General features: G+C 47.0%; 1 protein-coding gene across 1 annotated transcript; it reads left to right on the top strand.

Annotated features, from left to right (window-relative positions):
- Positions 1–3,855: 3,855 nt before the first annotated feature.
- On the top strand, positions 3,856–14,476 carry NUP85 (nucleoporin 85; the record flags this gene model as incomplete). Its single annotated transcript, XM_005424625.1, has 17 exons — positions 3,856–4,085; positions 4,438–4,508; positions 4,843–4,886; positions 5,617–5,686; positions 6,568–6,689; positions 7,013–7,147; positions 7,455–7,577; positions 7,904–8,035; positions 8,415–8,521; positions 8,799–8,882; positions 9,059–9,124; positions 9,603–9,754; positions 9,837–9,954; positions 11,270–11,370; positions 12,906–13,057; positions 13,630–13,716; positions 14,295–14,476. Coding segments are annotated over 17 exons (1,896 nt in total), but the record flags the coding sequence as incomplete, so codon positions are not given.
- Between the last annotated feature and the right edge of the window lie 55 nt (positions 14,477–14,531).

The following is a 14,531-nucleotide window of genomic DNA, read 5'->3' as shown; positions in this document are numbered from 1 at the left end:
CTGACAATAATCAGTGCTAAAACCTGCAAAGGAACGGGCCAGACAGCAGCACTGGCAGCGAGCAGCGGGGGCAGAAGCCACACTGGGAACTACAAAGGCCCCACTCCTGCAGGGTCTGGGCTGCAGCAGAGGGGAGCAAAGCAAAGCTTTTTGTCCCTCTGAGTTCCTCCTCTTCAATGCACCAAGCTGAAGGGAAGTGAATGGGGAAGCGTCACGGTGAGAATTCCTGAGAAATTCCATCTCTGGGAGAAAAAAATTCCACGTGTTGTTTCTGAAAATATTTCAATACTTTGTTTCATTCTTGTACTGCAGTTTTATTGGGAAGAAATCTAGATTTTGCAGATCTCTTTGGCTTAATTCTCCACCCTCTGATGAAGAGGGTGGGGAACACAGGCATTCCATATATATGCTCTTCATGCTGGGATTTTAAAACATTCCGTTTTCTGACACCAAAGCAGCTGCAGGCAGAAGGAGTGTGCTCCTGCACATCAGCAAGCATTAGCCTACAAAACCTACTCCAGCCCCTTTAAAACTGGGTGTTATTTTGCGCTGAGTCCAAGGCAAGAACTGAAAGCACACAGTAATTTGGAGGTGTGAGCAAGTGCGTCGAGTTACTGGCTCAGACCCTGCAGGTCTGAGTGCTTTACTCAGGCTTTGCTCTTCATTAATTGTGGCTTAGCCCTGGGAATAGAAAATACCTTTTGCCTACAGCCCTGCCTGTGCTGTGCCTTCCCTGTTCATGATGCTGATCATTCCCTCTGTTCCCCAAATAGCTTCCAAACCTTCTGTTTCACAAGGTGGTAACTCCTATCCTCATCAGACTTTTGCTTGTTTGTTTGTATGTTTTCTTTTTCTCCTGACTGTAAACCACACAATTTCTCTTTGCTTTCATTGCTGGACCCACAGGCCATGCTCCAAAACCTTTCTGAGCAATGTGAAGTTCCATGCTGACATGGAAATTCCCAATTCTGCTCAATTATATGGACTGGAGAGGCACAAAAGCCTCCTTGAGAGGTGAGCAGGAAGGTTTCCCTTTCAGATATGAGCAGAGCTCCAGCCAGTGTTCAAGAGGACTAAAAAATGTCAAGATTTCGTACTAAAACTCACCTTTCCCAAGATGATTTCCACAGGAATCATCCATTTAAGAACAACAGATGCTGCGGATATGAAAAGCCACAGACCTTTTTAGGGAGTGAGCAAAGTGGACTCTGTGTGCCAGGAGACAGCAGGAGAGGATCAAAGAGTTCCAGCTTTCAGTGTCTCTTCACACAGATGGACCTGGGAGCAGCAGAGGACACTGTCCCACTCCTAGATCCACCTCCCACACAGGGTGTGGATCTCTACACAGTATTACATGGATATTCTAAATATATTCTGCCACTCACAAGAAACTGCTGCAGTTATAAAAGCGGCACCTTAGCCTTGAGGAACAGCGGCAGGAGGCCTTGTACTCCTGGGTTTTCAGGCATCCGGTTTTGATTTGCATCTAGAACCTTTTAATGATGTGTGGAATGGTATTCTGGATCTAGGAAAGCCCATAACATCTTCAGAAGTCTGCAGCACAGAGCAGCACCATTGTGTAAGACAATAGGTGAATGTGACTTTGTACAGCAGAGATTCAAATACAGGCACATCTTCAAATAACAAAACACAGACCCTTACCCATGATAAACAGTGAGGGGTTTAAAATTGATGAGTCTTCAGTTTCTCAAGCAGCTTTTGGAGTGTTTAATTTGTTCTACCTGCAAAAATTCTTTCCTTCTGACCTGAACAGACACCACTTCCTTTTCTCAGCCTGACTTGTTACATGACATGCTCTTCCCAGAGATAACTGCTGGCTTTATTTTTATTGGAAATGGATGGATGCAGCAGCTGATAAGTAAAAAAGGGCAATTTAACCATGGAGTGTTGCAGCATTTGTCATACAAGGACAGCAAATGATTTACATTATCTTGAAAAGTTAATTTTTAGTGAGCATCCTGGGAAGGCACCAGCCTAAGAGGGACTGGTTCCAGCTGTAGGACCAACAAAGCTGCACTGCTAATACTTGTCTTAAAAAGTATATTGCTGGAGAACTCGCTTATTGGCTAGCACAGACAAAAAGTGAGGAGTACACAGGAGTGGGGAGGAGAGCAGAATGGAAGGAGAGGAGCAGGATGCTGTTAGTGTTTTATCAACCAGGTTATTGAGTTGAATGCCACGGTAGGTGAGCTCCCAGTGTTAACACAAAGGTGATGAGCCTCCAGCAGCCTCAGAAGGCATCTCTGCCCAGTGTCCAGGGGATACCGACCTCTCCTGGACCCTGAGTGAATGAGTGAGTGAGGCACAGAGGCTGTTCTTCCTGCTTCGATCCTGCTTCATTACATGTCCTTCCCCAGCCTGCAGGCAACTCACTGAAGTCAGAACACATAATCTGGTTTGTCAGCTTTATCAATGCCCAAGAGCTCCAGAGAACATCACCTTCAACATCCTAGAGGTTTCTCAGCCTGCACGTGTTTGACATGCATAAAGAAATAGAAGACATGGGTTGTTACACAGCAATCAGTCAATGAAGTGAGCATGAAAACAGCACTGTGCTAGTGACTGTGCACTTGGACAGAGATCAGACAGGGTGTGGGGTCTTTCCCACTGGAGATATTCCAGAACTGTCTGGACACAACCCAGTGCCATGCGCTCTGAGATGAGCCTGCTGGAGCAGGGAATTTGGACCTGAGTTTGTAGTCCTTCCAACTTGACCTATTCGGCGAATCTGTGAACACTGACTGACCAACTACATCACTGCACTACAGACCTGGGACCAGCAATGCTCCCACCCAGCACTGAATCTGTCCTGACAAGAAAATGAGGCAGATTGTGATGGGGTGGCATCCATCCATCCATCCATCCATCCATCCATCCATCCATCCATCCATCCATCCATCCATCCATCCATCCATCCATCCATCCATCCATCCATCCATCCATCCATCCATCCATCCATCCATCCATCCATCCATCCATCCATCCATCCATCCATCCATCCATCCATCCATCCATCCATCCATCCATCCATCCATCCATCCATCCATCCATCCATCCATCCATCCATCCATCCATCCATCCATCCATCCATCCATCCATCCATCCATCCATCCATCCATCCATCCATCCATCCATCCATCCATCCATCCATCCATCCATCCATCCATCCATCCATCCATCCATCCATCCATCCATCCATCCATCCATCCATCCATCCATCCATCCATCCATCCATCCATCCATCCATCCATCCATCCATCCATCCATCCATCCATCCATCCATCCATCCATCCATCCATCCATCCATCCATCCATCCATCCATCCATCCATCCATCCATCCATCCATCCATCCATCCATCCATCCATCCATCCATCCATCCATCCATCCATCCATCCATCCATCCATCCATCCATCCATCCATCCATCCATCCATCCATCCATCCATCCATCCATCCATCCATCCATCCATCCATCCATCCATCCATCCATCCATCCATCCATCCATCCATCCATCCATCCATCCATCCATCCATCCATCCATCCATCCATCCATCCATCCATCCATCCATCCATCCATCCATCCATCCATCCATCCATCCATCCATCCATCCATCCATCCATCCATCCATCCATCCATCCATCCATCCATCCATCCATCCATCCATCCATCCATCCATCCATCCATCCATCCATCCATCCATCCATCCATTGCCCATCCCGCTCCCCATGCCCGTCCCTCTCCCCATGCCCGTCCCGCTCTCCGTGCCCATCCCGCTCCCCGTGCCCGTCCCGCTTCCCACGCCTGTCCGCTCCTCATGCCTATCCCGATTCTGGGGTCGCTGCTGCCCGGGCGCTGCTGCCCGGGCGCTGCTGCCCGGCGCTGACGGGCTCTGTTGCAGGGACCGGGGATGGAGCACCGAGCTCCTCCTGCGTCTTCGTGGTCCGCAGGGACCAGGACATTTACATCCACACCCTGCGGAAACTCTTCAACGAGTCGCACGGGATTTTCATGGGACTGCAGCGGAGCGAGGAGGAGCTGGCGGGGAAGTCGCGGAAGGCGCAGTGAGTGGATGGGGAGAGTGGGAGGCAGCGGCTGCCCCTTCTCCAGCCGGGGGCCAGCGCCAAGGGCTGATAAACACCTCTGGTGAGGCAAGTGCCGTTGGCCAGGCTGCTTTTACCAGCTCTGGAATCAGCAGCGGGGCAGATAGAATGACCATTTTGGGGGGATTTTACAAATCAAGGCTCGGATCCTTCCAATAACTATGCTGGTAGAGTGCAGCACAGTCTCACTGATTCCAGATGGATCCACCAGGTACTGGGAGTTGCTGCCGCAGAGAAACTTGCAAGGCTATAGGGGATATAACACTAAAACTCCAACAGCTCCCTCCAACCAAAGTCTTTTTGTGTTTGGCAGATTGGTTCAAGTGAGTAAAAACTACCGGTCAGTGATAAGAGCCTGCATGGAGGACATGCACCAGGCAGCTGGTAAGTTTGTTTGTTTGTTCTCTTATTGCAGGAAAAGGAAACACCAGTTGCAATTATGAAAGTAGGATTGTAATGGGAACTTACTGCAACTGCTGTACAATAGCATGTGTAGGTTTCAGTAATTACCAGGACTCTGTTTCCATGCTGGAGATTTCCAGGTTGGTTTGTAAATCTGGTCATGGACTGTTTTTTTCCCACTGCATTGTAACTGATTTTCTGGGGACTTGAAGCCTTTTTGTATCTCATGTGGCAGATGTATGGAAAGCTATCAAAGCTCAGAAGCAACTGTCAAATGTAAATATGTTCTCTTCGACTTTCCTTGTTTTTCCCTCAGTTTCGACCCGGGACCCTGCCTTGCAAGGCCAGTACAGCACTCAGGTAATCTGCAGTCCTGTCAGGTTGAACGTGGATTACTGACTGGTGAATTCACGAGGCCACCACTGTGGCATCAGGCACTTCAGATCTAACTCTGCCTTGTGTATGAGATACAGTTCATGACCAAGAATAAAGGGAAATAAATAGTTAATTCCTGTACTTCTAAAACAATAAAGATGCCCAACACCTCAATTCACTGCCATGTCGTAAACATATTTGCTGTTGTACATGTGATGTTTTCTTGTCATCCCAAAGCTGACAAGAAAAGTTTCAGACTTGCTGTGTGGTGTATCACCTCTCAGACTCTCAGATTTCAGTCAGCTGCATCTGAGCCTCTGGGTGTTCACAGTGAGCTGTCACATCCACGGGAGTGTTCTGGGAGGAGCAGAGTGCTCACACCAGCTTTGTCCTAGCAGCTGCAGTGATGTTGCTTCATTGGCTGCTCTTTCTTCCTTTGATGTTTGTATTGAGTCTTAAAAGTGCAGAAAGGCTGAAAATAAGACCAGCTAGGTTGCTCACTGGTGGGAGATTATTGCTGCATTTCATTGCACAGTGTCAGTGTTTTCTGGAGAAAAAAGGTGTAAAATTTTGGCATGTGTCTTTTAATTTTTGTGTGAACTGTCAGTATTTCTCTGTAAGAACTGATTGCTGTGGACAGCAGATGCCATTGCGTGGTTAAAAAACCCAGCTGGAATAATGACTAGCTCTGAAACTCGGCCCTGCTTTCCTTCAGGTTTCCATTCTCTCTGCAATGGAGCTGATCTGGAACCTGTGTGAGATTCTGTTTGTGGAAGCAGCTACAGGTGAGCCGTGAACTGTCCTCGTGTACAGACTGATGGGGGTTTGTTCTTTGCATATTTATTTGTTTAAAATGTATATCATATTCACTGTGTCATAGTTTAATGTTTTAGAGATAGGCAGAGTGTCAATAAGCCTTTTAATACCACTTCTGCCTCAGTTAATTGCCTTCTTTATATTGAATTATGTCAAGCTATTCGATTTGCCTTCTACTTTTCTTCCTCGCTCTGATTTAAATTGTTTCTTTGTCAGAAAGATTATGAAGAGAAGGGATATCAAAAGTTGTTGCCAATCTGTTTTATTTATAAGCTTAAACATCTCTTTAAACATCAAATGTGTCGATGCCAGTTGACATTTACACAGTTCTGGTACAACTCCTTTAACTCTAGGTTGCCATTTTTGCAGTCAGTCTGTTTACATTGCCATTTTAAAGTAGAAAATAATTTTTGAAGGAAATAATATTATGCAAGCAAATATGCTCCTTACACAGTCCCAGAATTCAGGAGAGATTCACAAATTACAGATTACTTAATCTAAATCACCTAGTGCCAAATTTCTTCCTCATATTCAGTTAGTAATAATGAAATTATGCTAAAATAAACAGAAATATTCTGTTTGTCTCTTGGCAGTGCAAGGTTTATGGTCTGGATCACTCACTTTTTATTTTTTCCAAGTTTGGGTTTTCTGGACTGTGTTGCCCCAGGAAAACCTGCCAGAGGCTGGGTGCTCCCAGGGCCTCTTTGCTTAAGGAACTCTGTAATCTGGGGGTGGCAGGTAGAAATCCAGTCAGTAAATCTCATCTAGTGATGTCGAACTGTGACGAAATGTGTGAGAGCAGTTTAGGAACAAACCCTGGGAACTGACAGAGGGAAATCTGTCTGCACAGCTGGGCCCCTCCTGCTGCGCCTCCTGGACTGGGTGCGGCTCCACGTGTGTGACGTGGACAGCATGGTCCGGGAAGTTCTGAGCAGTGAGAGTCCATCCAAACACAAGCTCTTCTGGAACGTGGTGAGTATCACCACCTGGAAGATTCCTAAACAACAGGAATTCATGTCTGTGCTTTCCTTCCTCTTCCCTGCTGGACACAACGCCTCATTGCTGTCTGCCTGTGTAGGCTTCAGGATGAAGCCATTCTCATTCCCATCCTCATCCTTCATGGCCCATAGAGGTCAAGCCTTACAATGTCACTTGAATTAGCAGTGCCTACAGTTTAAACATTTTAACTCCACTTCCCTTGCCTGAATTACAGGTTAAAATGCTCCTCTGATCCCTTTCCTGGGTGCTCCATAATCCTGTCCAGTGTGGAGCTCATGGACAGGGGGTTTTTGCAGGTGGATGTCTTTGTGCTCCAAGGCCGGATGGATGAAGCACGGCACCTGCTCTCCAAGGAAGCCAGTGCCAATCCCGCATCCATGAACATGTACAAAATCTTAGATGACTTGATGAAGAAGATGCCTGTGCCCAGTGTATGTACAAAGTTTGTTTTTTCATGTAGTGTGCTGGGAAAAGCCACCTGGTTGTGTCCCCTGTAACAGTTTGTTAGAACATCTCAGTCTTACTCCTTTACAGTAACAATATTTGTGTTCTTGAATTGCCCAAAGACCCAGCAATTCAGAAAAAAGTCTGTTAGGTGACACATCAACACAGAAAGATGACAGGCAGCCTCATGTTTAGCTTTTTATCAGGAGTGACTGTGAGTTTGGCCCAAGAGCCTGGTGTGATTTGACTTGGTGTTTCCTTTATTCCCTGTATTCCTTTATTCCCTCTGTTCAGCTCGGCAACACCCAGACTCTGACAGAGCTGGAGCTGAAGTGGCAGCACTGGCACGAGGAATGTCAGCGGTATCTACAGGATGGGACTTTTGCTTCCAATCCTCACATGGAGTCCATCTGCAAGGTGTGTTTTTGCTGGGAACAGAGGAAACTTTGGACTAAAGTATTGAATCTATCCTTGTGGGTTTCAGGAGCCCAGTGTAGCCATAAGTAACTTTAATATGTCTCCTGTCCTCTGTTGATGGTTTGCCAGCCTGGGCAGTTTGGTTTCTCTCCCTGTCCAAGGTCCTAAGGTTGATTTGGAAACTGAACTGTGAGAAAGATTTTTGTTATGTAATTTTGAATAAATCCTCACCTTTGCAGAACAGGAGTAATGCCTCTGGAGAGCTGGAGTGCAGCTGTGCCCATCACTGAGTGTGCCGCATGCCTGCTGTGTTTTTGTCCCATCAGATGCTGCTGGGAGATGAGGATGCCATTTTGGAGAAGAAGGAGCTCATGACCACCTGGTATCACTTCCTCGTCACCCGGCTCCTGTATTCCCACCCGACGGTGAAGCCGATGGAGCTGCGTTTCTATGCACAGGTAGGAAATAAAATATTCTAATATTCTCCACTGTTTCAAGCACAAAAGGGTTACTACACTGAAAGAAAAACATAGGGAAAAGTCTTACAGCAATTAGATGCCTGTAAGATGTTGTCTGGAGTTTGTAAAAGGACTGGGAGAGTGAAAAAGTTGACAAATAATTGTTGAAGACCCATTTCTCAATGGGTCACTTCTCAGTGTCATAACATTGCCAGTCTTGTTCCTGCAAATTGTTTTCCCAGTCCACTATGCTAAAATGAGGAAAATTCCATTTTGTTAATGTGTTCAACTTCTATAACCTATTATTTCCTATAAAATAACTGCTACATCCAAACAAATGTCTTGCTTCGCATTTATGTCTTGTCATCTCATTCCACAGTCTAGTATGGACCTGTTCCTGGGTGGAGAGAGCAGCCCTGAGCCTCTGGACATGATTTTAATGGCAGCCTTTGAATTTGAGATGCATCAAGTGATCAAGGAATGCAGGTTGAGTTTTAAGGGTTTTTTAAGGGATTCTCTAGTTCTACAATATTGCTTCTGTGTATTTGGGGTGGGGGTATGGGTACAGAGCCCTGATAATCCTTGCCAAGGATTTAGCAAAAATACGTGAAGGCAGCAATTAAAAGTATTCCATTATGTCTGGGACACTGCAGCCAGACCTTGGACTGTAACAGAGCTCTGTATTGGTAAGAAATGCCTGTGGAAAACCTGACACAGTCCCTGGCAGCATTAGGCTTAGTTTTTTCTTTTGCTTCAAACACAGCATTGTCCTGAGCAACTGGTGGTTTGTGGCTCATCTGACTGACCTGTTGGATCACTGCAAACTCCTGCAGTCTCACAATCTCTAGTAAGTATTTATTTGCATTATTTGAATAAAGCTGATTAAGATAGCCCAGAGGAAAAAAAACAAAACCAAAAGGAAACATACTGGAGAAATTGACAGTACTTGTGAAATAAAGTAATCAGATTTTTCCAGTGAGAGGCAAATAATAATATCTGGATATTTGCTCTCTTTCCCCCCAGTTTTGGTTCAAATATGCGTGAATTCCTCCTGCTGGAGTATGCCTCAGGACTCTTCTCCCATCACAGGTATCACCTTTTGTTTTATTACTTACAGGACAGACTTAGACTGAGGCAGACAAAACAAATAACTGCATGTTCATGAAGTAAAAGAGCAAAACTTAGAGCAGCCACTGTTAGAATTTCAGCAGAGGTGTCCCTCGGGGTTTGTACAAGATTGGCACATTTAAGTTCCTGAATGGAGACAAAAGCTGTCTGTTAGAACTCTTCACACCCCATGACCTGGGCACAGCCACTCCTGCCACTGTGCAGAGTGCCTTGCACTGAAGCTCTTACCAGCTGCACATATTCCAAAGTCGTGGCATTCCAAAGTTATGTTACAGGGAACTGGCATGAGGTAGAAAGGAAAAGCCATTTCAGGACTGAATGCAAAGTTAATCACAGCTAACAGTTATTAATGCAGGCTCGGATTCTCCTTGGGCCTTTACTGTTGTGCTCATTGAAGATCCCTAGGGTTGGAATGGTGGTGATTTCTCCCCTCTCTCAGCCTGTGGCAGCTGGGGGTGGATTACTTCGACCACTGCCCGGAGTTCGGCCGGGTGTACCTGGAGCTGCACATCGAGCGCATCCCGCTCAGCACGGAGCAGAAGGCCCTCAAGGTGCTGAGGATCTGTGAGCAGAGGCAGATGCATGAACAAGGTGGTGCATTTTCAGTCTCACTGTTTCTCAGTGGTCCACCTGAACCCACTGGCACTAATTCCTCCTTTGTGTGCTCCCCCAGTGCGCAGCATCTGTAAGATCATGGCCATGAAGGCTCTGCGGAACAACCGCCTGGGCTCGGCCCTGTCCTGGAGCATCCGGGCCAAGGACGCAGCGTTTGCCACCCTCATCTCGGACCGGTGAGGCTGAGCAGCAGCTCCCAGCCTGGGGGGACAGGGGCAGGGTGGCTGCTGTGTCAAGGGCCAGGAAAGCTCCCATGGCTGCAGGTGGGGCCAGGCACCTTCTTGTGGACCAGAAAACAACACCCTTGGGTGCTGTCCCCTGCAGTACCCCCAGCTGTGCCTTCCCTGTGTTGTTTTCCTTCCTGACATCTAGAGACAAAACAGATTGACTTTATCTGAGAGTCCAACCCCCTTAGATCTTACTTGGATAAACATTTCTTTTACCAGCTTCTGTCCTCTGCCCTTCACTTGCTGTGACAGAGTTGTCTAATGGGCTGGACAGTGACCCAAGGGGCTGATTCGGGTGGAGGACAGTCCCTACCTGTGCTTTATTCAGCAGATTATTTATAATCAAGTTCACCTCACCTCCAAACAAGCCAGTAGGAGTCACGTAAGCCACCATTTCTACTAAAAATCTCATTGTTTCTACTAAAAATTTGTATCAATGAGTTGTTTTATCATGTCCCTGGCTTTGTATGAGCCTCTCAAAATTCCTGACCTTTCCTGGAGTGGGAGGGTTGTTATCAAAGTGAGGACAATACTGACACTTGGCTCAGGCCTCAGCAAAAGCTCTGGCAACTCTTTATGCTTTGTAATCTGTGACAATCCATGTTGTGTGGGTTTTGCTAATTGGAAATAGGCAGAGACCAGTCCCTGCATAGTTAGAGTATAATTTTGAAATTACACTCTGGGTAGGTGGCCAGACAACACTCTGTCTTCAACACTGGCGAAATGGGTGGTAAGAGATTGCTAATCTGAGGTTTGGGGTTTTTTTGTTTGTTATTTGAAGGAGTGGGAATCATTTTATTTCCTTCAACAGAAGGATGAGAAAAAAAATCACAGGAAGCAGCTCTGCAGAAAGCAGCATAATGGAGGCTGTGACAAAACAGATGAAAAGCTTTCAGCATTGTTTTTGTTCCTGCTGTTTATCAACTTTTTTACACAGCAGAAAAACAGAGCTTTTGTTATGATCTGAGAGTGTTAGTTATGCACCCACCAGCCTCAGCTTCCTGCCTGCCTTCCTTCATTTACTCCTTTTAAAAAATAGATCTCAACTACCACAGAATGCAGAAGAATCAATGGAGTGTCTGTTAAATATACATTACACCAGTTCTTTGGCCACTTCCAGAAACTTCTGAATCCCTTGGGGAAATTGATTAAGATGGAACTGAGCTGTCCAGTCATGTTTTCTGGGAAGGGATTAGGAGGCACAGAATGGATGTGGATGATGTCCTCCCCTCTAAGCTTTCATTGTGTTCCACTTTCTCCCCAGATTCCTTAAGGACTACTGTGAAAAGGGGTGTTTCTCTGACCTGGACCTCATTGACAATCTGGGCCCATCCATGCTGCTCAGTGACCGCCTCACATTCCTTGGTGAGAGCTGCCTACAGTGTCCATGCTGCTCTGCTATGGAGAACTCCATGGGATTACTTGGATTTATGCTTTCTTCCATCTGGCTGGCTCCTGGTTTAGTGATGAGGGGAAAGCAAATGGTGAATGTGGTTTGGGATGCAGCTTGTACCAGGGGTGGCCTTTACCACTGCCTTGACAGCAGGTTCCTGCTCTGCTCTGAGCAGGACAGGCCCAAGTCTGACACTCCAAACTTCTTCCTTCTTTTTCCAGACTGTATCACTACCTTGAGAGGCTCTGAAATACTAACAAATGCTGCCTTAGGGGGTTCATTGGAAGAGTAATCCATTGGTTTCAGTTATGTTGACCTTGTTATAATTTCACCAAGGTCTCCGGAGTTTCCAGTGTGTGGGTTCAGTGTGCCAGTCAAGCTAACTGGAACAAGAGCCCTCCCTGCCCTCTCACTGAGCACCTGTGCCAAGAGACAGTGAGGGCCTCCAGCTCATTTCCTTCAGGTACCACAGCTTCCTTCTCCTGCCTGGCACAAGGCAGGCTGTGGTAACCTGCCCCTCTGCCTGAAGCTGCTCTGTGGCCTTTGATTCATGGACCAAAACAGGAAATTGATTTCTCTGATGCTGTGAGTAGGCCAGAATCTGCTAGGAATTTGGAATAGCTGTCAGCATTGGACTGACTCCCCTCTGCCTGATGCCACCTTACAGGGAGGGTGAGCATGAGCTTTATCTGTTTCCACTTGGTCCAGCTTGCAAAACTGGAACTGATTTTCCTTCATTAAAGCTGATCCTGAACTAGTTCTAGAAGCTAAACATGACTTATCAAATTGGTAATCCCTCAGCTCTGCATGCCCAGCATCATCTGGTAACTGTCAGCCCCAGAGAAGCCTTTTCCCTTTGTGCTGTTTCTAAACAATCCTGAAAGGCCTGAAAATATTTCTGCCTGCTTTTCCCTTAAGGTTTTTAGAACCTTTGGTTACCTTTGCTGGACAACTTCCCCATGTCTCTGCCTTGAGCTCAAGCATTAGTCAAGGTGAATCTGAATGGGAATAATTAACTTCCAGTATTGTGACAGTTTAGTGGATACAGAACGAGCCCCACTTCCATCCTCAGCCACTTCTCTCATGCTGGATATTGATCTCACTAATTCTTAGCAAATGCAGAACTTTCCCTATTAACAGAGATTCCAGTTTCCATTTAAACAACCAAGGAAGACTGTGCAGCTTTTCAGACCTCCTGATACTCTGTGACCTCAAAAAGGACATTCTTCTGCTCTCTAAGCCACTGGGGCCTTGCTCCCCTGCAGACACTCAGCCTGGGGCAGCAGCAGCCCTGACCAGTCTGATGCAAACCTGAAGCTCACCCAGAACAGCAGCAGGGTGTGGCTGCCCTTTCAGGGAGGCTCTGTTGTCATCTTCCTTCATGCACCAGATTCCCAACCCCGAGGGGCTGCTTTGGGCTCGTTTTGGCTGGGGGTGGTTCTTTGCGGGAGCAGAGGGATCTCCCCAGGCCCAGCTGCTGATGCTCCTTTTCGCCCCCCCGTGGCAGGCAAGTACCGGGAGTTCCACCGGCTCTACGGCGAGAAGCGGTTCGCGGAGGCGGCGCGGCTGCTGCTGACGCTGATGACGGCTCACATCGCCCCCTGCTCCTTCTGGATGACGCTGCTCACGGACGCGCTCCCGCTGCTGGAGCAGAAGGAGGTCAGGTCCTGCTCACACCGACACAGATCCCAGGGGGCCTCTTCTTTTTTCCTGACAAGGGAGCTCAAAGTGGTGACTCTCCTTTCATGCTCCTGCCAGGACCTGGCTGTGGCAGTTCCAAGTGTCCCAGCAGTGGGAACACACAGGGACCCAGGAGGGGATAAATTGACTCTTTACTTTGGTTCCCTGCTGTTACAACAGCAGTGGAATTCATCTGCTCTGGTAATTTTAGCGCACGCTGCGTTCAGCTCCTTTGGGTACTTGGCTTGAAGGTTGTTCCTGTGCTTCTAAGCAGAATTTTCCCTTCAAGATCCATCAAGAAAAGAATAATTCAGCAATTACAGACCTAGAGCAGCCACTCTGGCTTCACAGCTGACCCTGCTTGGTGCAGGTGGTGGCACTGAGACCTCCCAAAGTCACATCCAACCTGAATTATCCTTGGATCCTGTGATTTCAGGGGTCAGAATGGAACTGTGGGAGTGTAAAAGCATTCTCTTCAACTGCACTATCTTCTCAGCCTGTGTTATATCTCTAAATTTAATCTTTTTCAGTAAATACTTTGATTTCCACAGGTCATATTTTCAGCAGAGCAGACTTACGAGTTGATGCGATGCCTGGAAGACCTGACAGCAGGGAATCCAGACAAGCAGAAATTCCAGGTAGCCCTGTTCAGTTCTGAGGACAATTGGATAATGAAGAGAGGAGGGCTGTGGGAAGGGTCAGGGAGGGAAACTGCATTTATATTGCTAGTGAGGTCATAAGAGAGGGACAGCCCAAGTCCCAGAGACTGGCACAGTGGGTTCAGGGCAGTCAAATGAAGCATCAACAAGAGACTGAAGTATTCATGAACCCAGTGCAGGAGTGTTCCTACTCCTCATGTTCTGATGGTTTGCACTGGAGCATGATGCTTTTCCAAGATAAATAATTGCACATTATGTGGGCAATGAAGAGCTGAGGTGTTGCCATCCAGCAGCTCTGGCTCTGAGCATTCCAGGCACAGAACAGGGAACTATTTGCTGCACATGCAAAGCCCTGTAGCATCCAGGGAATGAAAAGGCTTGGCAGTGCTGTCTTGGGTTGAGCTAATAAGTAGGAAATGCAGCTTTTGCTCTTCTCAGGACATCCCTGTAAATGCCTCTCACTGACCTGCATCTTCACCTTCCCAACCCTGAGACAGACCATGGCACCAGCTCATTGCTGTGTGCAGTCCCCTAACCCAGGCTCTGCTCCCTTGCAGGATGATGATGTTGAGACAACCAAAGTGGAAATGCTGAGACTCGCCCTTGCACGGAACCTCGCACGAGTCATCGTCAAAGAAGGCACCGTGGAAGGATCTTGAAGACTGCAGGGTGTTCCTCTTCCTCTGGGGCTTGCTGTACATAAACTGACTTTTTCTAAGAATAAATGTTTTGTTTTGCAGATTGCTTGGTCATTTGTTCTTGTCTTCCAAAAACAACTTTACATAGGCTTTTTT

This window comes from Geospiza fortis, unplaced genomic scaffold (assembly GCF_000277835.1).
Source record: "Geospiza fortis unplaced genomic scaffold, GeoFor_1.0 scaffold244, whole genome shotgun sequence".
Lineage (NCBI taxonomy): Eukaryota > Metazoa > Chordata > Aves > Passeriformes > Thraupidae > Geospiza > Geospiza fortis.
This window is presented reverse-complemented; position numbering and strand designations above follow the sequence as displayed.